At 41.1% G+C, this 23,592-nt stretch overlaps 1 protein-coding gene and 1 long non-coding RNA gene across 2 annotated transcripts; one reads left to right on the top strand and one right to left on the bottom strand.

Moving 5' to 3' along the window:
- On the top strand, positions 1 to 14,762 carry LOC132436235 (uncharacterized). Its single transcript, XR_009521748.1, has 3 exons — positions 1 to 69; positions 1,795 to 1,835; positions 14,673 to 14,762. It is a non-coding gene; the product is annotated as an uncharacterized lncRNA (long non-coding RNA).
- On the bottom strand, positions 12,376 to 18,889 carry LOC132436234 (zinc finger protein 396). The gene is made up of 4 exons (XM_060028901.1): positions 18,804 to 18,889; positions 16,123 to 16,613; positions 15,708 to 15,852; positions 12,376 to 14,802 (listed from the first exon to the last, which is right to left on the bottom strand). The coding sequence occupies exons 2-4, from the start codon at positions 16,540 to 16,542 to the stop codon at positions 14,348 to 14,350; spliced, it is 1,020 nt and encodes a 339-aa protein (XP_059884884.1). The 5' UTR covers positions 16,543 to 16,613; positions 18,804 to 18,889; the 3' UTR covers positions 12,376 to 14,347.
- Between the last annotated feature and the right edge of the window lie 4,703 nt (positions 18,890 to 23,592).

The following is a 23,592-nucleotide window of genomic DNA, read 5'->3' on the forward strand; positions in this document are numbered from 1 at the left end:
GAAGAGAGCCCTCACCTGGGAACCAAATCAGCTGGCACCTTGACCTTGGATTTCCCAACCTCCAGAACTGTAAGAACTAAATTCCTGTTATTTAAGCCACCCGGTTTATAGTATTTTGTTATAGAAGCTGGAGCTAATATATATGATTTTTGCTTTTTTTAGTTTGAATACACTGAATTTTAAAAAGTGAAAAAAAGAAAGAAATACTGAGCCAAAATCAATATTTGGTACATAAAGTATGAATCTGGAAAAGCACTATTAAAAATTATATCTATCTCTATATTCTTTTAATAGTGTGTTTCACAGAGAAAAATGTTTAATTTTGATGAACTCCAATTTATCCATTTTAAAATTTTATGGCTAGTCCTTTTGGTGCCATAGCTAAGAATTCCTAACACCAGGACCTGAAGATTCTCTCATGTTTTCTTCTAAAAGTTTTATATTTTTACATTTAATATTAGATGTATGATTTATATTACATTAATTTTTATATAAGGTATGAATTATAGGTTGAGAGTTTGTGTATATGTCTGTTTCCATATAGATGTCCAGTTGTTCTATTTGATAAAAAGGTTTTGTTTTTATTGCATTGCATTTCCATCTTTTTTTTTTTAATTTATTTTTGGCTGCATTGGGTTTTCGTTGCTGTGCGTGGGCTTTCTCTAGTGCGGCGAGGAGGGGCTACTCTTCATTGCAGTGCTCAGGCTTCTCATTGTGGTGGCTTCTCTTGTTGTGGAGCACGGGCTCCAGGCATGCAGGCTTCAGTAGTTGTGGCACACGGGCTCAGTAGTTTTGGCTCGAGGGCTCTAGAAGGCAGGCTCAGTACCTGTGGCGCACGGGCTCAGTTGCTCCATGGCATATGGAATCTTCCCGGACCAGGGCTTGAACCCGTGTCCTCTGCATTGGCAGGTGGATTCTTAACCACTGCACCACCAAGGAAGCCCTCCATCTTTATAAAAAAAAAAAAATCAGTTAGCCATATTTGTGTGGATCTTTTTCTGAACTCTCTAATATGTTACATTGATCTCTGTGTCTATCTCAATACCACATCTTTGATTACTATAACTTTATAATAATTGTTTAAAATCTGGTAGTGTGAGTCCTCCAACTTTGTTTTTCTTTTCAAAATTATTTTAGGTATATATATATATATATATATATTTAGCATTCCATAAAACTTTTAGAATTAGCTTGCCTATATCTACACAAAATATCCTACTGAATTCTGTCAGAATTGCTTTAAATCTATTGATCAATTTTATGGACAACTGGCATGTTAATCATATTGAGTCTATCAATCCATGGATACACATTATATCTCTCCATTTAAATTTTCTTTGATTTTATTCATCAGCATTTTGTATATTTCAGTGTGTAGATCCTGCCCATGTTTTATTCAATTTATTTGTGAGCATTAACTGATTTTTGGAGCTATTTAAAATGATATTTTAAAATATCCAGTTATTCACAGCTGTATTTATAAATATCATTGATTTTTGTGTATTGACTTGTATCCTAGAACCTTGATAAATTCCTGTATTAGTCAAGGTTCTCCAGAGAAACAGAACCAACAGGATATATATCCATATATCTGTATCTATCTATCTAAGATATGTTCTAGAAGTTGCCTTACAGTTATGAAGGCTAAGAAGTTCCACAATCTTCTATCTGTAAACTGGGGAATCCGGAAAGTTGGAGATGTAATTCATTCTGGCTGATGTCTGAGAGGCAGGAAAAAATGGATGTCTCAGTTCAAGCAGAGAGAGCAAATATGCCCATCCTTTGCCTTTTCAGGTCCTCAAGAGATTGGATGATGCCCACCCATACTGGTGAAGGTGAACTTCTTTTTTATTTTATTGAAGTGTAGTTGACTTACAATGTTGTGTTAATTTCTGTTGTACAGCAAAGTGATTCAATTACATAGGTACATTCTTTTTCATGTTCTTTTCCATTATGGTTTATCACAGGATTTTGAATATTTCCCTGTGCTGTACAGGAGGACCTTGTTGTTTATCCATTCCATATATAATAGTTTGCCTCTGCTGATCCCAAACTCCCAATACAAGGGTGAACTTCTTTACTTAATCTACTGATTCAAATGCTAATCTCTTCTGGAAATACCTTCACAGGAACACCCAGAAATAAGGTTTTACCAGGTATCTGGGCATCCCTTAGCTCAATCAAGCTGACACATAAAATTAACCATCATAACTCCATCATTAGCATTTTGAAGAGTTTTTATAGAGTCAGTGAAATTTTCTATGGAGATAATCATGTTATCTGTGAATAGGGAAAATTTATTTAATTTCCAATCTGTATTATTTCGATTTCTTTTTCTTTGCCTTATTGTACTGTCTAGGACTTCCAATTCAATACTGAGTAGGAGAGGAGAGACTAGATATCTCTTAGGGGAAAAACTATTCAGTCTTTCACAATTAAGTATGATCTTAATTCTAGAGGTTTTTGTTTGTTTGGTTTGGTTTTTTTGCTTTATGTAAAGACTATTTTTGGAGCAGTTTTAGGTTTACAACAAAATTGAGAAAAAGATATCCCCTGCCCCTACACATGCATAGCCTCTCTCATTACCAACATCACTCACCAGAATGGTATATATATATATAGGTATATATATATATATATATATATATATATATTTTTTTTTTTTTTTAAACCAAGGATGAACCTACATTGACACATCATAATCTCCCAAAGTCCATAGTCTACCTTAGGGTTCACGCTTGGTGTTGTACATTCTATGGGTTTGGACAAATGTATAATGTCATATAACCATCATTATAATATCATAAAGAGTATTTTCATTGCCCTGAAATCCTCTGTGCTCTGGCTATTCATCTCTCTACTCTCCCCCACCCCTGGCAACTTTTTACTGTCTCCATAGTTTTGCCTTTTCCAGAATGTCATACAGTTGGAATCATACTGTATATAGTCTTTTCAGGTTGGCTTCTTTCACTTAGTAATATGTATTTAACGTTTCTCCATGCCTTTTCTTGTCTTGACAGCTCATCTCTTTTTTAGCCCCAAATAGTATTCCATTGTCTGGATATACTGCAATTATCTTTTCGAATTAATATTTTCTTTTTTTTTGGATACATACCCACAACTGGAATTGCTGGGTCATATGGTAGTTCTATTTTTAGTTTTTTGAGAAATCTCCATACTGTTTTCCACAGTGGCTGCACCAATCTGCACTCCCATCAATAGTGTACAAGGTTCCCCTTTTATCCACCTCCTGGCCAGCATTTGTTATTTGTGTTCTATTTGATGATAGCCATTCTGACAGGTGTGAGGTGATATCTCATTGTGGTTTTAATTTGCATTTCCCTGATGATTAACGATATTGAGCATTTTTTTCATGTGCCTGTTGGCCAACTGAATGTCCTCTTCGGGAAAATGTCTGTTCAGGTCTTCTGCCCATTTTTAAAACGGGTTGTTTGTTTTTTTGATGTTGAGTTCTATGAGTTGTTTATGTATTTTGGATATTTACCCCTTATCGGTCATATCATTTGCAAGAGAGTATGTTTAGTTCTGTAAGAAACTACCGAACTGTCTTCCAATGTATCTGTACAATTTTGCATTCCCACCACCAATGAGTGAGAGTTCCTGTTGCTCCATATCCTCATCAGCATTTGGTGTTGTTGGTGTTCCAGGTTTTGGCCATTCTAATAGGTTTGTAGTGAATTCTAGCTTTTTAATAGATGTCCTTTATGAGTTTGAGGAAGTTCCTATTTTTTCTTATCAGTGGGTGGTGAATTTTGTCAAACACTCTTTCTGCATTAATTGATATGGCCATGTGGTGTTTTCTCTTTGCAACTACTAATCTGGTGTGTTTCTTTGATTTTGAATACTGAGTCAACCTTATAGTCCTGGGATAAACCCCACTTGGTCCAGGTGTTTTATTCTTTTTACACATTGCTGGATTCAGTTTGATAATATTTTGTTGAGGAATTTTGTGCCTGTGTTCCTTAAGGATTTTGGATTGTGGTTTCTTTTTTTATACTGTCTGGTTTTTTTTCCTGTTTTTCAATCTTTTATTCTCTGTGTTGTTTAAATTGGATGATTTTTACTGATCTATAGCTATTTCCTCTGTCATCTACATTGTTCCATTAAGCTCATCAAGTGAATATTTTATTTTGGTTGTATTTTTCAGCACTAAAATTTCCATTTGGGTCTTCTTTATACCTTCTGTTTCTTTGCTGATGTTTCCTGTCTTTCCATTCATTCACCCTTACTTCCTAAGCAGGGTTATAATATCTGATTAAGGTCTTTTTCTGATAACTCTAAAATCTATGTCATCTAGGCCTTGATATAATTTGATTTTCTTTCTCTTTGCAAATTGAGATAGTCTGGTTCTTCCTGTGCTTAACAATTTTGCATTGTATACTGCACATTTTGAATATTATGTTATCAGATTCTGGGTATCATTTAAACCCTAAGTTGAAGGTTGACTTGTTTGTTTGTTTTAGCAAGGAGCTGCCCTTGTTAGGGTCAGGTTACAAGGTCTGATCTGCATTGTTTGGGCTTTCCAAAGTCAGTTCAGTTTCCAAACATTTCTAGTCCTATGTGTATGCCACTCAGTGGCCAGTCTGGATTCTGGGCGGTAGTCTGCCCCGTAGCTCAGTTCACAATGCCTGTGCTCTGATGTTTAGGGTCAGATCCATGCATGCATAGTTTAGAGGTGAGCAGAGGAGTTCATACACTACTTGTGGGAATTACTCTTTATCTCTCTAGTCTCTGCAACAAATGCAACACTTTCTCACTCCTTGAGGCCTCCCTTACCAGTCTTCCAGCTAGAAAGCTGGGGTTTTATTTTCCTTGCTCTGATATTTACTCCTCTCAACTACATCTGCATCCTGGTGAAAGGAGTGATAGGACACCAAGAGAATAAAAGTAATGGGGATTGGCACCATGCTCTTGGGACCAAAGCTCCTCTGATCAGAGTGAAGAGTTCCCCTCTCTCTTAGTTGAAGGTGACTTCCCTGTGACCCCTGCCATTGCTGTGCTGCTGCTGCTGCCACTGCCACTGCCATAGGGAGAGAAGTTGAAGGAAAAAAAAAAGATGCGGGATTTCCCCTATTTCCTGGACCCTTAGAAGCCCCTTTCCCATCCCTTGGGCCAGACACAGAACACCTCTCTTGGAGTTCTTCTCTTTGTGCACTTCAGGGTTTCAGGCTCCCTTTGAGTCCAGGCCAGGTGATACCAAAAGGGAAAAAGGGTAAATTCAGTGGAACTTGAAATTCTAGTCCTCTTCCCCAGTCTGCTTGCTATTATTTACATTGAGGAGTCCTCAGCATGAAAGTTCCATGCTTTCTGTCCAGGATTCTGTGGGACTCTCTCTTTAGAGAGAGACAGGTTGGAGTGTACTTACTCCATCTTGCCTAGAACCAGAGCCTCTGTTTTTATTCTGATCATTTTCCCCCTTTGGCTTACTTTAGTTTTAAATTGCTCTTTTGTTTTTTCCCTGACTTCTTCTACTTTTTTTTTTCTTTAATTAATTTTTGGCTGCGTTGGGTCTTTGTTGCTGTGCACGGGCTTTCTCTAGTTGCGGTGAGCGGGGGCCACTCTTCATTGTGGTGCGCGGTCTTCTCATTGCAGTTGCCTCTCTTGTTGCAGAGCACGGGCTCCAGGCGTCAGGGCCTCAGTAGTTGTGGCTCACGGGCTATAGAGCACAGGCTCAGCAGTTGTGGCGCATGGGCCTATTTGCCTCTTGGCATGTGGGATCTTCCTGGACCAGGGATCAAACCTCTGTCCCCTGCATTGGCAGGCAGACTCCTAACCACTGCGCCATCAGGGAAGTCCCATTTCCTGGCTTCTTAAGGTAGATAATCAGATCACTGATTTTAAGTCTTTTGTCTCTTCTAATATAAGTATTTAAAGGAATGGTACCTCAGGAAAAAAAAAAAAACTTGTTACCTCAGGGCTTCAGTCCTGTTTGTCTGTAGTACTCTTGGCTCCTTCCTCCACATGGGTCTGCTTCATCTTCCAGCTGTTGCAGCACTGCCTGCTGTCATAATCAGTCACAACAACATCTGGAGATAGAAAAGCATCATCTCTTCTTCATGTCTCTCTTTTTTTTTTTGACCGCGCTGCGCAGCATGTGGGATTTTGGTTCTCCAACCAGGGATTAAACCCTCGCCCCCTGCAGTGGAAGTGCAGAGCCTTAACCACTGGACTGCCAAGGAAGTCCCTATGTCTCTTTTTTAGAAGAAAGCAAACTTTTCCAGAAGCCATGCAGCGGGCTTCCCCTAATGTCTCATTGGTCCAAATTGAGTGATATGCCTGTTCCTAAATCAAAATTACTTGCAAGTGGAATCGGATTATCATAATTGGCTTAGAGTAATCATTTGGGGTTCAATGAATATTTTAAAAAATCAAACTGTAAAACACCTAGGTGACAAGACTGCTAATAGGCAATGAATCAAAAGTAAAATTTAATGGACTAACTCAGTTCTGATGCAGCCTCACTGACATGTCCAGCTGGAGATATTCTACCTAGAATCCTGACAACTCCTTCTTCAAAAGACTGGAGCCAGCAAAGCTGCATAGGAAAAGACTGCAGATGTCTACCTGGCTGATCATTAGCTCTGACAGTAGAGTTCCTTAGTTTAGCTGCCACTCAATGTCTTTGTAGTCTTTGAATAAAAATAATCCTTCATTTGAAGACAAACCAGTTAATCTGAGCTACATTCAAACACAAGTATGATTAAGAGAGCCAGCTAGTAAGATACATCCATTAGCTTAAAATTTCAGGAATCAATAAAGTAATTAACTTAGCATATGGCTTTATATAAGGAAATACATTGAATCCAAGATGGAAATTATAACTAATTTTAATATTATTTACTAGCCATCCAGGATTTGTAGCCCATATAGTCCTTTCAAATCTTCTTTTAGGGCTGCTGGGATAGTCTCATCATTGCCTGTCCTAAGTGTTAGTGGCAAAGAGAAAATTATTTGTTAGTCCCTTCACCAAACACTCGTCTGGATTTTATCTTCCAGATCTTCTGCTTTTCAGCATTCCATAGAGTTTCTTATTATTATTATTCCTTTTTTTTTTACTAGAATATAAATGTTATTAGGACAGGATTATAGAAAAGTGATTTCCTTTTTGTTTCCTCCAATGCTCTTGTGGTAAAATATACATAAAGTTTACCATTTTAACCATTTTTAAGTGTACAATTCAGTGGCATTAAGTACATTTATAATGTTGTACAGCCATCACAATTATCCATTTCCAGAACTTTTTTATCACCCTAAACAGAATCTCTGTACCCATTAAACAACTCCTCATTCCTCTCTCCCCCCAGCCCTGGTAACCACTATTCTACTTTGTCTCTATGAATCTGCCTATTCTAGATACCTCATGTAAGTAGAATCATACAATATTCATCCTTTTTTGTCTGGCTTATTTCACTTAGCATGTTTTCAAGGTTCATTCATGTTGTAGCATGTACAAGTTTCCTCTGCTATCCCATAGCAGGGAGTTTCTCTGAAACCTTTCGGAAGCCGAAATGGTGTAAAGCAAAGAATCGATTACTTTACATCTTGCTGACGGATACGTGAAATAAATCAAGATAAAGCACATATGCTCACAGACACAGTTCAAAGCTATGGCAGCTTGATGCTGAGATGCTTGGTGTAGTTCCAGGGAAGGAGCTTGGCTGTGCCAGTCTTGCCGTTTGGGGAGCATACTGCCTCTATTACAGACCGTTAAATAGGTACTAATGTAGGTCTTTCATAAAAGTGAAGTGATGGAAAGCAAACTTTCAAAAAGCAGAGGATACCTGTACCTGTTTTCACTAACTGAAATAAATCTGAGGAGGATTTTCACTTTTAAGGAAAAAGGCAAAAAGCAATGATAGCATTCAGCCTTTGTTTTGGTGGCAAGCTGTTACAGAGGCAGCAAGCAGCCCAAGCAGCTAGAGTGGCACTGCCAAGCTCCTTCCTGGAGAACGACTCTCAGCATCTCAGCATGAAACCGCCATAGCTTAGAGCTGTGTCTACGGTAACTGCTTCTTTGCTTTATACCATTTCGGCTTATGAAAAGTTTCATAGGAACACTCTACTTTCAGATAGTGGGAAAAACCTGTACTAATGTAGGTCTTTCGTAAAAGCGAAGTGGTGTAAAGTGAACTTTTGAAAAGCGGGGGATACCCGTATCAGAATTTCATTGCTTTTTAACGTTAAATGATATTCCAATTGTATGTGTATACCATATTTTTGCTTACCCATTGATTTATTGATGAACACGTGGGTTGTTTCCACTTTTTGGCTGTTGTAAATAATGCTGCTATGAACATGAGTGTACAAGTATTGGTTTGAGTCCATGCTTTCAATTCTTTGGGGTATATACCAGGAGTGGAATTGCCATACCATGTGGTAATTCTATGTTTAGCTTTTTGAGGAACCACCAAACTGTTTTCCACAGTGGCTGTACCATTTTACATTCCCATCAGCAGTGCACAAGGGTTCCAGTTTCTCCACATCCTTGCCAACACTTGTTATTTTTTGTATTTTTAATCAGCCAGCATGATGGGTGTGAGGTGGTATATCACTGAGGTGTTGATTTGCATTTCCCAAATGATTAGTGATACTGAACATCTTTTCCTGTACTTACTGGCCATTTATATATTTTCTTTGGAGAAATGTCTATTCATGTCTTTTGCCCATTTTTGAAATGGGTTGAGTTTTGTTTTTTTTCCTGTTGAATTATAGGCGTTCTTTACATATTCTGGATATCATCACATTTAAGATTTGCAAATATTTTCATTTCACAAATATTTGAGTGCCTGTTATGGGCATGTACTGTGCCTGATGCTTGAGAAACATGTGAATGAGGCAGCTCATGCTCTGGAGAAACATAGCATAGTGAGGTCAATACAGGAGTAGATATAGTATCAATTTAGTGGATAAAAAGCTACCACATTGAAAAGAAAAGTGGAGCTTATTTTTTGTAACTGATGTTTTTGCTTCTTGAATTCCCACCCCATTGAGTGGGGAGTGGTAGTGATGAAAGAGTTGAATTAAATTATTCAGTCCATTTTAAGTTCAACTCCCTATCACGGCTATTTCTCCCTCTGCCCTTCTCTGCCATCTAGATGTCTGGGAAGAGAGTTTCTATTCCCTGTGGTGAGGTGGTGCTGTGGATTGGGTCTCAGATGGCCTTGCCATCCTCCTGAGCCTCTCTGGTTTCTATTCTGGGCAGCTAGTCTGAGGTGCTTGCTCACCAAACCTGCAGCAGTTAAGTGATCTGTTCTGGTGAGGCAGGAGGCCAGTATCCCTTCCTTCATGATTTGCCTCCACCTTGGCTCTAGCCACCCCTCTAAGGTGTAGCTGAGACTCACAGTTCTGGCCACAAGTTCCACAAAGTTACTTTGTCCAATGATCCCAATTCTCCAGGTGGTTCAACCAGCTCCTTTCCAAGGTCCCCATCAGGTAGGGGGAACGTCTACATATTTTCGAAATCACATGGTAGCTGGTAGACTCTTCACTAACTCTGTATTGCCATTTTTACAATAGTCCAGTGTTGGAGCACAGGAAGTCTGTTGAGCAATTGTTTCCCAATGCACCCCAATGCACTCAATGACAAGTAAGCCCAGCTTTCTCCCCTTTCAAGTTCTCTCCCAACCCCCTCCAGGATTTCTGCAGAGGTGAAACGTCACCTGTGTCTGACCTTCTCTTTGTCTCACCATTCCCAGGATCAGGAGGGCTTTTTTTTTCTTTTACTATTCCGTGACTTCTTTCTTCTCAAAGTATCATTCCTCCTCTTCCTTGGGCCATATTTGCAGTTTGATATTTTATCTTTTAAAAATTATTGGAGCGGTTTTCCCTGGTGGCGCAGTGGTTGAGAGTCTGCCTGCCGATGCAGGGGACACGGGTTAGTGCCCTGGTCCAGGAAGATCCCACATGCTGCAGAGCGGCTAGGCCCGTGAGCCTATGGCCACTGAGCCTGCACGTCCGGAGCCTGTGCTCCGCAACAGGAGAGGCCACAACAGTGAGAGGCCCGTGTACCGCAAAAAAAAAAAAAAAAAAAATTATCGGAGTATAGTTGATTTACAATGCTGTGTTAGTTTCAGCTGTACAGCAAAGTGAATCAGTTATACATATACATATATCTACTCTTTTTTAGATTCTTTTCCCGTATAGGTCATTACAGAGTCCTGAGTAGAGTTCCCTGTGCTATACAGTAAGTCCTTATTAGTTATCTATTTTATATATAGTAGTGTGTATATGTCAGTCCCAATCTCCCAATTTATCCCTCCCCTGACACTTCCCCCCTGGTAACCATAAGTTCTACATCTGTGACTCTACTTCTGTAAATAAATTCAACTGTACCATTTTTTTTTTTTTTTAGATTCCACATATAAGCAGCATATGATATTTGCCTTTCTCTGACTTACTTCACTATGACAATCTCCAGGTCCATCCATGTTGCTGCAAATGACATTATTTTGTTCTTTTTTATGGCCGACTGTAGTTTGATATTTTAAAAATACCGTATTTCATGTGATAAATGTAATGCCAGGGTGAGAACAGATTACTATGGAATCAACAGAAAGGTGTGGAGGTGGTCCCAACCTATTCTTAGGATGTTACAGTAGGCTTCCTGGAAGAAGTGGCATTTAAGCTAAAACCTGAAGAATACACAGGAGTTAAGATAAAGTGCAGAAGCTGGATAAGAGTTTAAAAGGAACACATACAAAGGCCCAGAGGCAGGAGGACTTCTAATTCAGAATGTCCTTGGCATAGAGTATTAAGGAGGCAGTAACAAAAGAGAAAGCTGAAATGGTAAACTGTGGTCACATCATGAAAAGCCTCAAAAACCTTGTTTAGGAGTTCTGATTTTATATTAAAAGCAATGGGGGGAAATCCCTGGCGGTCCAGTGGTTAGGACTCCATGCTTTCACTGCTGAGGGCCCAGGTTCAATCCCGGTGGGGGAACTAAGATACTGCAAGACTTGCGGCTTGGCCAAAGGGGGGGAAAAAAGCAATGGGTGGCTTGTGTTTTAAGCAAGGAGGGTACATGATCAAATTTATGTTTTAGAAAGATCACTGTGTTTGAAAGAGATGGATGCATAGGAAGGAGGCAAAACTAAGGGCCATTTTGCTCCCCCCGACTCAGGGATTAGCCACCATCTTGAATTTTTAAGAATATGCTAGAAAAGTCACATCAGCATATTTGAATGTTGAAGAGATGGATCCTGAAGGAAAGCAAAAGGATGAATAAAAAAGAGAATAACTGATGGCAGCCAACATCCTTCAGAGGTGGGAAGGAGTGCTGAGGGACCAGAGAAGAGAGACCCCTCTTTCATTCTGAAAGGAAGGGGAGAGGAAATGATGGGTGAGATGTAGATAAGTTGACAAACTTGGTGGAGTTCTCATCTTTTTTTTTTTTTTATTGATAATAAAGGAGGCAAAATCATAGCCATCTGCTCATGAAAAGGAAAGTGGCCAAGAAGGAGTATGGCAAACACTGTTGGCTGACTCAGTGTGGTTCCCAATCCCCATCTGCCCTGCTGCTTTCCCTCTAGGAGTTGAAAACACTGGCTTTACTAGACACACCTGCAACAAGGAAACATAAGCAGAATTTTGCTAGGGTTTCTTGGAAAGCTTTCCCTTTTCCTAGTAGAGGACATGGCCATGGCTGGAGTCCCTCTTCCTCTCTTACTTGACCCCAAATGCCATTCCCAGAGCTGAGACAGCTCTCTTGCATATCTGAGAAAATAAGTATGAAGGAAAGGCCCAAAGAAGTGCAGAGACAGCAGCCAGACAAGTCATTGTTCAGCTGCCGATTGACAGCCAGCAGCAACTCGCCTCCAGATTTCTGGTTGCAAAGTCTAATTTGTTTAAGCCACCAAAGGTGGATTTTGTATCCAGAAGCATTCCTGATACAGGAAGTTTCAAGGACAGTGACAAACATCTGACCTGGTCTCTGAAGAGAATGGGAGAAAAAGAGGGAACATAGGATTAGAGATAATAATAAAGGCTCAGATGAAGTGAAATTCATTTAAAAAACACCAATTTCATTTTGGAGTATTTACTATCTGTGGAAATTAATGAATTTGATGGGGTGCTAATATGCTAATTTTATCAAGGTTATACCAAGTCATATTAATTCTCCAGTTAGATAAACTAGCACCTTCTACTTATTAGGAGACCTGTGTAAGTGCAAGATAACTTAGAGTACTCAGCGACACCCTTTAAAGATTTGTTATTCTAAGATGATATGATTCACATCACTGTCTGGTGGAGAAGTTCAGATTATTCACACTGAAGACAATGTAATCTTGCAAAGTTTATGGCAGAAGCAAGTGAAGAAAGACGCTTCCCTCAGAATATTTGATTTAGATTCTGTCATTTTATTCACATAGTACCCAAAAAACTCTTTCCATGATTAAGCAGTAATTCACAATACATGTATCTTTTGAGGCATTTGCTGCTTTAACAGATGGCTTGTTCCTCTCTTTAATTACAAAAAGAATGAGACCCCAATAAAAAGACTCCTACATTTTTAATAAATGAAAATGTACAAAACTCAATACTTATTCATATTTACTAGAGCTACAAAGTATAATCACTATCAGAAAATTCTAAAATTAAAATTTGTATTCTCCTCTCCCCTTACTAATCTAATATTTATCAATATTCCAACTAAGCAGAGCATGTAATCCCACATTTGTCTCAGGAGTTACTCCAAGCACTAGATATGACTGGATTTTCTGATAATGAAATGTTTACCCTTCATGAGGTACAAAGTTCACCATGAGGCCTATCCTCCCTTCTCCTTCTAAGGACTTTCATTTCTCATGGTTGCCTCCATATTGGGTAACGGTGGCACCATGGGAGACACGACAATCCATGTATTCTTGTAATACATACAGAGTTTTATTAAGAATCCCTGGAAAGGGGGACATTATGTTATATATTGTCAGAATACTTAAAAAAAATACCAGTCATTTACTTTTTAAACAAGAGAATCTGATTGAATTAAATGTGGGTTAAACTCAATGGACTCTTTAAATTGAACTTTAGTGATTTTCTCATTTGCACAAGAGTATCAAAATCCAAGGTCTTAACATCATGATAAATTGTCTAGAAACTCATTTACTAAGAATGCATAAGACCCTGAAAAGGTTGTCCTGGGATGCCTGAAACATGTTCACAGATGATTTATGCCAGAACAGAGGCCATGAAGAACTCTGAAGGATAGTCACCAGCTGTTAAGGGTTCCCATTTCCAGGTAAGTACAGTTCTCCATTATGTGCTGCACTTACCAGGTAACATCAGTCTCATTTGGACAGTCTTTTCTTCATCTTCCTTATTACTTTATGTTAAGGTGATCATCAACTTTATATAAGCACCCACAGATAACTGTTCATTATTAGAACACTCATCATATTTAGGCCACTTCCTAAAGACACGTAGAGCAAATCTTAATGCTTTCACTGAGATATTTCCAATATAAATTGTAAAGGAGATAATTTTTTTTTCCTACACAGGAAATTACTTAGTATCATCAACAGTATGTATAGATGATATTATACATCAACTAAACCTCAATTTTAAAAATTGAAACAAAACAGTATGTAGGTTCTCAGGTTTTTGTAAGAGACGAGTAAAGTCCCTTTACTCACCTGCTTCCTAACAATGACCCTGGACATTTCAGCTTAGGTCTTGAGGTACATATTCTTTTGGGTCTCCTCAATCTTATTCTCATATTTTGAATCTGGTAACAGAAAATAAAACAGGAAATTTATTATATTTTATTATTATTATTTTTGGCCACGCCACGTGACTTGGAGGATATTAGTTCCCTGATGAGGGACTGAATCCAGGCCTGCAGCAGTGAAAGTGTGGAGTCCTAACCACTGGACTGCCAGAGAATTTCCAGGAAATTTTTTTAAAAAACTGATTTAATCTTTGGTCTAGTAACTCCAATGTGCAAATAATGAAATGGAGAATACCCACTTATATACTAACTCACACACTCCTTCTCAACAGGGAAAATGTACTTGTCTAAAAAGGAACATACTAGTTCATTATTTGTGTTAATAATGGAAACAGTAGAACATGTCTGAGAGTATCTTTTCAAGAGTTGCACTAGGGATGGAAATCCGATTTAAGCTTTAGAATCTCAATCGTCTGAACTGACACTGTACAGAAAACCAAACAATGCTGACAGAAAATATTCTACATTCTCTCCTGTGGCTTTTACAACCTTTCAAAGGAAATTGGTGCCCACTGAAACTACCGATTTATGCTAAAGGAGTATTGGTGCCTTGTGTCTGCTCCCCTGTTGAAAAAGTTCTCAATAAATGGTTTGACTCCCTCACAGCACTGATGGGACTTTCTCTCTAGTATGTTTTTTCCTATGTCTGAAAAGATTCGAGCTCTGACTAAAGGCTTTCCCACAATCATGACATTTGAAGGGTTTCTCCCCAGTGTGGGTTCTTCGATGTTGAATCAGGATTGCACTTCGGCTGAAAGCCTTTGCACACACATCACATGTATAAGGTTTCTCTCCACTGTGGATCCTCTGATGTAGATTAAGGGCTGAGCTCTGAGTAAAGACTTTCCCACATTCATTACACTTGTGTTGTTTTTTTCGAGTACGGTTTCCCTGTCTTCTTTCAAACTTTCTATCTTGTTCACAGGTTCCTCTAAATGTGAAACTCTGGGAAGCATTCATTTGAAGAGTGTTAGAAACTTTGTGATGCAGTTCTTTGCCTGAAGAAGTCTTTCGCCTTGAAGCTGATTTCACATTTATAGTTCCGGTGTCTCTATCTGAAATAATACATGGAAAAGCAAATGTAACCAGTTCTCTGTCCAGAAGGAAGGAAAACGAAATAGAATGATCCAAATGAAATATATATAGACTATTTTTTAGCTGGCATGTTTGAAATATAGCATCACAATGTGGAGGATGGAGAGGGTAAGGCAGAAAACACTGAGAAGATCAAAAGGTGAAAGAGATTTATATACTGATGAGGTGGGCAACTATAAAGATGAAAAGCTCTAAAAAAAAAAAAGATGAAAAGCTCTGTGCAAAAGGTAGAATGGTGGGTAGGGGTAAAAAGATACATTAGAAACTGAGGAAAGTCTGGAAGAAAAGAAAGGGCCTAAGATGAGGAATTATTGGAGAAGCAGAGGAGCAACTGAAGGAGAGGAATTAAATGTGGTAGTGGGTAGCAATAAGCAAGATTTAGTACAAGAGTATCAATAAACAAAAGTTATAAAAATAAATGAATCAGTCTTTAGACCGTGACCTTGGGAGTCCCTCAAAAGGGCCTCAGGGACTGCCTGATGGCGGAAGAGGTGGGACGACACTGCTTGTTCCTGCTTTAGTCAGAGTAGCTGTGTTTTCATCTGTTTAATATATTGCAACTCCGCATAAAATTTCATTGAGAAGAGGGCCATGCTGCTTAAAAAAAGGTTTGAAAATCCGGATGGAGATGATGTCAAGGATTCAAAAATCTGAACGATATTATAAGAATCTCTGAGAAGGAAATGAGGACAAAATACTGAGAAAGTGCACTGGCAGGATATATAATGGTGGAAGTTCCCACAGGAACAGGAGGCAGGAGGGGAGATTGGAGACCTCTTACAGAAAGCAGCCTAGATGTGTGTGATGGGTGGGCTGAGAGGCCACCTTCCCACCCCCCAACCATGACCTGAACCCTGCCCCTCACCATTTTGTCTTAAGGTGTGATGCTCCTTCGATGCCCACTGCAGTTGCTTTTTTGTGGGCTTAAGCTGGCTACGTGGTGTCTCCTGAGTGATTTCACAAGTTGATAGCTTCTTTGCAAGCATGTCCTCATTTCGTCCAAGAGAGACCTAGAAACAGTTTGGTACTAACTGAGGCTGAAGAAGGGAATCAGGTTGGAACTTGAAGATAAAATAACAGAGAAGAAACTATCCTGGGACACAGGAAAAGGGAGGAAAAAGGCAGAGGCGCATTCTGTTTTCTGGCACAGCTGGGAGTCCACTCACCACACTCTACATTTAGTTGTGCTGAGTGGGAGTACAATTTGGGAGCTCTAACCCCAGTGATGTGCCAGAGCTCCTGACTCAGCCTTGTCCCTCATGCCCACAGCCCCTTCTCACCTGTTCAGCCGCCCTGTCATGCTCTTTCTCCAGCTCCTCCAGCATCACCACGGCTTCCTCTCCACTCTCTGGTCGGTTCTCTTCAAACCAGGCCTGCAGCTCCTCAGGCAACATGGCCAGGAACTGCTCCAGCACCAGCAGCTCCAGGATCTGCTCCTTGCTATGCACCTCTGGCCTCAGCCACTGACAGCACAGCTCGCGGAGCCGGCTCAGAGCCTCCCGGGGCCCAGATGACTCTTGGTAGTCAAACTGCCTGAACCGCTGGCGGTAGGTCTCTGAGCTGTAGTAGCTGCTCCAGTGGCGGCTGGAGACCATATTAGAGGCCTGCCCTCCCTCTTCCACCTTCATTACCAGAATGCAGTCAGGGTCCCCTGAAGTTTGTGGAAGGAGTTTTGATGTCTCTCTCAATTTTGCAGACATTTGGACTAGGAATAGCTCAGAACCGCTGGGCTTTAATCTTCAAGAAGGTGAAACTCTCCTTATGGACACTCCTAAATATGATTAAAGAGACGAGTGGAAACAAGACAGAGACAAATGCTTCTTAGAAGGATACAACTAAGATTAGAAACATAAAGACTGTACAGAAAGTGCTGCCCTTAATCTTAACATAAACCATGCTTTCAAAGAACACTTCCTTCTCTAAGAGAATCAAAGAGCTCAGAGGCATTAATTTATATACATGAGTAATTTGCAATTTATTCTGAAAATCATGCACGTGAGGCTGACTAAATATCACAATAAGAGTTCAGCCAGTGTTGCAGAGGAGCTCCTGGAGAACAGAAATAAGGGAAGGCTGAGGAAAGTTATGACTCTGGGTCAGCCTCGAAGAGCCAGTTAATTTTTTCTAGACTGCTGCAAGGAGCTCTAAGGAACAGTCTCACGAGAGAAGTACTTTTGCATAGATTTTTTTTTCGATGCTTACTAATTTTTAAAACAATATTACTTTGGCATTAAAGGGACCATTCAAAAGAAAAAAGCATATTCCTCCATCTTAATGTATTTCCATTTTTTCATGTCCATGTCTACTGCTCATCTGTGACATCCATATTATTTACTTAATTATCTCTTTACTGTAGAATATTTAGGCTGTTTCTAATTTTTACTATTATAAACAATGCTAGGAAGCACATTTTCAGAAAATATACTATTTTTCTCCTTTCAAATTATTTCCTTCAAAGATGTCCCAAGGACTTGACTTACTGGGGTCGAAGCAAAAGGGACAAATATCTTGCTATGTATTATCAAATAGATTATAGAAAACGCTGTATCAAATCACAGTGTCACCAGCAACATAGTGATGTATGGGGGCAACAATTTCTCCAAGTATCGCTAGCTTGTTAGCAGGAAGGGGGTGGGAAGACGTTTTCCTTAGTAGCATTTTAGTATATGTATCACTAGTAACTGACAGCTAATTTAAACTGTTATATGTGCCCCTATTTTTCCTCTCTACCATTTTTTTCCCCACTTCACCGAGAACTCTTCTAGGCACTGAAGATATGGCGGTGACCCGAACAAAGCCTGCGGCTGCATAAAGCTTATATTCTAGCCCGGGAAAGACAAGGTTACCAAATAAATGACACAACTTTATACAGTGCTCCACAACTGAAACGCAGAGAATTTACTATGTGCTAAGCACTCGTTTAGGGATCTTAATAAATATAAACTCATTTAAATCCCCACAAAAGCCCTGTAAGGTTCTTTTCATCCCCACGTTGAGGAACCCGCCAGGGCAAGCTCAGGTAACGAGACCAAAGGTAAAGGAGCAGGGCTGGGGTCTGAGTTCAGGCCATCCACACCTTCTACGGTGCTGCGCGGTCCAGAGCCGGTGGCCGGGGTCCCAGCGCAAAGAAAGGCAGCAGACCCATATGATCCTGAGCCGGAACCGAATCTGGGATCGAGACCGGAGCGACAGGTGGGGTTTGAGGCCACGTGTCTGGAGCCGTCTAAGGGAGTTACACAGAGGGCCCCTAAGCTAAAGCATCCTCTGGAAGTCGCAGGAGTGGCCACCGGGACGCACTTTGCGTCTCCCGCACCAGGAGCGCAGTCTGTGCCGGGTCCACAATTGCTCTCAGTTCCACGCAAGAGACCAAACCCCCAACACCGCGCGAGGGTCCGTATCGAACCCGGTCCCTGGAGGGGAGGTTTCGCCCAGAGTCCCAGATCCGGGGGTCTTTCCCAAGGGGACCGACTCTCCCTTGGAAATACCTCCTCTACTGAGCCTGCTCCCGACGGTCCCGGGACACCTTCCTCCACCACACGGCGCCGCTCCCGGATGGGGACCCGACTCCGCGAGACCACACGAGGAGAATGGGCGCGGGGGGAGGGTGCGCGGGAGGTCAGGTAAGCGCGCGGAGGGTGATGGGAGGAGGTCGGCTTCGGGGGCGGGGGTCAGGCGCCGCAGGGTACCCGGACAAGGAGAGGGGGTGCACGCACGCGTTGTAAGAGGCCAGGAGGTGCGGGGACGAGGTGGAGGCCGCGGGGAAGCGCCGGAGGCGTGAGGAAGAGGTAGCCGGGGTGGGGGCGGGGAGGGGTATGAAGAGGGGGTGCGCGGGCGCGTGCTAGTAGTGGTGGTGGGGCTCCCGTGAGGTGGCCCCAGGCCGGCGGCCATCCCTTCCCCATCCCCCCGTGTGCCGGTCGCTTCTCCCAGAGACCTAGCAGAGCGAAGAGACCTCAACTCTCACCTCCGGCCTAGGAAGGACGACCCCGCGTTTTGGGGGAGAAGCCGGGGAAGCGCCCAACAGGACGCTGCTTCCGGTCCTCGCGGCGGGTGGGGGGGGCGGGGCTCGGGATGCCGGAGACGTTGCCATGGAGACGAGCCGAGGCCCGCGCCTCAGGCTTCCAGAGAGGTAGCTCTTGGACTGCGGGGAAGAGCGAAATACCGACGGATGGGAATCCAGCTGCTTGGGATCCCCGTTCAAAGAAACCAGCATTATTTTTCTCAGAGTACTTTTACTTACATTATTTCGTTTACTCTTTCGATAAGCCAGTACGGTTATCCCCATTTTTCAGGGAATAAACCCAAAGTTTCTGTGACTTGGCCAAGGTCACGGAGGAGACTCCCGGGCTTTCCACCGCTACGCACAACTTTCTGTAATACCATCTGCGCTCCTGAGGCTGGCTACGCTCCAAGTATCGTCGTAAGAAATGTGTTTGACCCTCCCATCCTCACCCCATGTTTTCACGAGAACCTAATGGCCCTTGAAAAGGTGTGAACCCGCGCACGCACATATTTTGGCACTAATATATACATATATATGTCCTCAGATAATCTTGAGTAAATTTAAAAATAAATTTGAGGCTAACTGAGCTACAAGGCCACAGCCCCACATATTGGCTCCCTCCTCCACCCACTTTCCCTAGGGACTCTTGGAAATATAGAGGGAAGTAGGGAATCAGGGAGAGGACAGCAATGCTTGAAAATTAATAAACGACAATAAGAAGAAAAAAACCCTTTTGGTATGAGCAAACAAATAAAAAAGAAAGGTATATTAGTAATGAAGTCTGAAGTGATGAGAGAAAAGGCTGGTTTACTCAGTCTATGCCAGACCTAGGGGATTAGTGGAGAAACTTGCATCTTAATTAACCTACAGTGGTATTAAATTTGAAGAATTTATTTTTTTAAAGAAATTCTTGCTTCTACAGCGGTATTTCATGGGATAAGATTTTTTGTTAATTGCTAACACATAGCAAGACAACCCAAAATTGTACAAGGGAATATATTTATGGTGATGGTGGGTAGGTTAAATGACTCAAGGCAATGAGGAATCTGAAACAGATCCTCAAGGGCAATCTTGGCAGTGGTGTGAAGTCATAGAAGGTGGTTTAAGGAGAAAATGGGCAGCAGTCAAAAGCTGCAAGGAGAATAAGGAACTGTGAAAAGCCATGTGATTTGGCAGGAAGTCAGAGGTGAGTACATCAGCTAGGATTCTACCAAATAGCTGGACCCAAGAACCTAAAGTTTCTTTTAAAAAAGGGAGGCTTCTGGGCTTCCCTGGTGGCGCAGTGGTTAAGAATCCGCCTGCCAATGCAGGGGACATGCGTTTGAGCCCTGGTCCAGGAAGATCCCACGTGCCACGGAGCAACTAAGCCCGTGCGCCACACTACTGAGCCTGCGCTCTAGAGCCCGCGAGCCACAACTACTGAGCCTGTGTGCCACAACTACTGAAGCCTGTGCTCCTAGAGCTCCACAACAAGAGAAACCACCACAGTGAGAAGCCTGCGCATCGCAATGAAGAGTAGCGCCTGATCGCCGCAACTAGAGAAAGTGAGCGTGCAGCAACGAAGACCCAACGCAGCCAAAAAAAAGAAAAGAAAAAATAAAGGGAGCAAATGTAAAAGATTGGTTGTAATAAATAGTTCACAGTAAGCTTGATAAAGGGCAGGCTTTTGTTTTTATTTTTTTAATGTTTGGGTGGAAAGCAATTAACAGGAACAAGGTCCTAGTAGAGCAAGCATCTAGCTGTATACCAGATGCATGGTAAACACTGGGAATTCAGATCTGAGGTACAGATTCTTTTTTTTTTTTTTTTTTTATTTGGCTGCGTCTTAGTTGTTAGTCTTAGTTGCAGGCATGCGGGATCTTCGTTGCGTCATGCAGGCTTCTCTCTAGTTGTGGCTCGCAGGCTCCAGAGTATGCGGGCTCAGTAGTTGTGGTGCTCCGGGTTAGTTGCCCCGTGGCATGTGGGACCTTAGTTCCCTGACCAGAGATCGAACCCACGTCCCCTGCATTGGAAGGTGGATTCTTAACCACTGGACCACCAGGGAAGTCCTGAGATACATATTCTTGCTCTTTAGGAACTGATAGACTACTTAAGAAGAAGAGTATATAAACTGACTATTCCAAACAAAGTGGCAGATGTTCAGATGGAGCTACCTACAGGATGCTACAAAAGCATAAAGAAAGGGAGGTGTTGGGGAGAGCTGAGTGTTGATACATTTCAGACTGAGGGACCAGAGCAGAAAGTTTACATTTGTTGGATTGAAGGATGTCAAAACATGAGTGGCTGAGGATGAGGGTGAAGAAGTAAGCAGGGGTCTAGTTTTGAAAGATTTGGTAGGCCAAGTAAAAGGCTGTGAACTAAAATTTGAAGCAGGGTCTTGAGCGACTGGCTCAAGCATATCTGCAATTCAGATAAAATTCTGATGGCAATGTGAAAGATGGGTTTGAGTGGAGACCAAACTAAAGGTAGGGTGACCAGCTCTGAAGCTATTTCAAGGTTCCAGGCTGCAACTGACGGAGGTCTGAACTAGTGGAGGCAGATTCAGGGAATATTTGGGAGGCTGGTGTTTGTTGGATGGTAGGCTGACCATTGGATGGATAGTGCATCATTAAAGAAGTTTAAAAAAGAAAAACAGTAGGTTTGACAGTGGCTTATGTGGACTTTTGAGGGGAGTTTTCGGTAGCCTGAATCTGAGTCTGAATGAGATGAAAGCAATACCATACAATCAAACAACACAAAATTGGACACTTTGTGAGATTATGTGAAAGTAAATATCAAATGTGCTCTATATCTGAATGCTTCTCCTGTATATTAACCTCCTTGTAAATTTTTTCTTTTTTTTTTTTTTTCCCTGCGTGGCGCAGCTTGCGGGATCTTAGTTCCCTAACCAGGGATTGAACCCACGCCCTTGGCAGTGAAAGCTTTGAGCCCTAACCACTGGACTGCCAGGGAATTCCCTCCCTGTAAATTTTATAAGATACTTATAAACACAGTGAAGGAAGAGGGCAATCACTTTATTTACTTTTTAATTTTTTAATTTTATATTATTTATTTTTGTATACAGCAGGTCCTTATTAGTCATCAATTTTATACACATCAGTGTATACATGTCAATCCCAATTGCCCAGTTCATCACACCACCCCCCCCCCCCCACCGCTTTCCCCCCTTGGTGGCCATACATTTGTTCTCTACATCTGTGTCTCAATTTCTGCCCTGCAAACCAGTTCATCTGTACCATTTTTCTAGGTTCCACATATATACGTTAATATACGATATTTGTTTTTCTCTTTCTGACTTACTTCACTCTGTATGACAGTCTCTAGATCCATCCACGTCTCTACAAATGACCCAGTTTTGTTCCTTTTTATGGCTGAGTAATATTCCATTGTATATATGTACCACATCATCTTTATCCATTTGTCTGTCGATGGGCATTTAGATTGCTTCCATGACCTGGCTATTGTAAATATTGCTGCAATGAATATTGGGGTGCATGTGTCTTTTTGAATTATGGTTTTCTCTGGGTATATGCCCAATAGTGGGATTGCTGGATCATATGGTAATTCAATTTTTAGTTTTTTAAGGAACCTCCATACTGTTCTCCATAGTGGCTGTCTGTATCAATTTACATTCCCACCAACAGTGCAAGAGGGTTCCCTTTTCTCCACACCCTCTCCAGCATTTGTTGTTTGTAGATTTTCTGATGATGCCCATTCTAACTGGTGTGAGGTGATACCTCATTGTAGTTTTGATTTGCATTTCTCTAATAATTAGTGATGTTGAGCAGCTTTTCATGTACTTCTTGGCCATCTGTATGTCTTTGGAGAAATGTCTATTTAGGTCTTCTGCCCATTTTTGGATTGGGTTGTTTGTTTCTTTAATATTGAGCTGCATGAGCTGTTTATATATTTTAGAGATTAATCCTTTGTCCATTGATTCATTTGCAAATATTTTCTCCCATTCTGAGGGTTGTCTTTTCATCTTGTTTATGGTTTCCTTTGCTGTGCAAAAGCTTTGAAGTTTCATTAGTTCCCATTTGTTTATTTTTGTTTTTATTTCCATTACTGCAGGAGGTGGATCAAAAAAGATCTTGCTGTGATTTATGTCAAAGAGTGTTCTTCCTATGTTTTCCTCTAAGAATTTTATAGTGTCCGGCCTTACATTTAGGTCTCGAATCCATTTTGAGTTTATTTCTGTGTATGGTGTTAGGGAGTGTTCTAATTTCATTCTTTTACATGTAGCTGTCCAGTTTTCCCAGCACCACTTATTGAAGAGGCTGTCTTTTCTCCATTGTATATCTTTGCCTCCTTTGTCATAGATTAGTTGACTATAGGTGTGTGGGTTTATCTCTGGGCTTTCTATCTATCCATTGATCTATGTTTATGTTTTTGTGTCAGTACCATATTGTCTTGATTACTGTAGCTTTGTAGTATAGTCTGAAGTCAGGGAGCCTGATTCCTCCAGCTCCTTTTTTTTTCCCTCAAGACCGCTTTGGCTATTCGGGGTCTTTTGTGTCTCCATACAAATTTTAAGATTTTTTGTTCTAGTTCCATACAAAATGCCATTGGTAATTTGATAGGGATTGCATTGAATCTGTAGATTGCTTTAGGTAGTATAGTCATTTTCACAATATTGATTCTTCCAATCCAAGAACATGGTATATCTCTCCATCTGTTGGTATCATCTTTAATTTCTTTCATCAGTGTCTTATAGTTTTCTGCATACAGGTCTTTTGTCTCCCTAGGTAGG

This window comes from Delphinus delphis, chromosome 13, assembly GCF_949987515.2.
Source record: "Delphinus delphis chromosome 13, mDelDel1.2, whole genome shotgun sequence".
NCBI lineage: Eukaryota > Metazoa > Chordata > Mammalia > Artiodactyla > Delphinidae > Delphinus > Delphinus delphis.

Excerpts from the sequence above, each read along its gene's own strand:
- LOC132436234 (XM_060028901.1), bottom strand. The coding sequence starts at position 16,542 with ATGTCTGCAAAATTGAGAGAGACATCAAAACTCCTTCCACAAACTTCA. Across the intron at positions 15,853-16,122 it reads ATGACAGGGCGGCTGAACAG|GTCTCTCTTGGACGAAATGA; the intron begins GTGAGAAGGGGC and ends AACTGTTTCTAG. Across the intron at positions 14,803-15,707 it reads TCACACCTTAAGACAAAATG|ATAGAGACACCGGAACTATA; the intron begins GTGAGGGGCAGG and ends GTATTATTTCAG.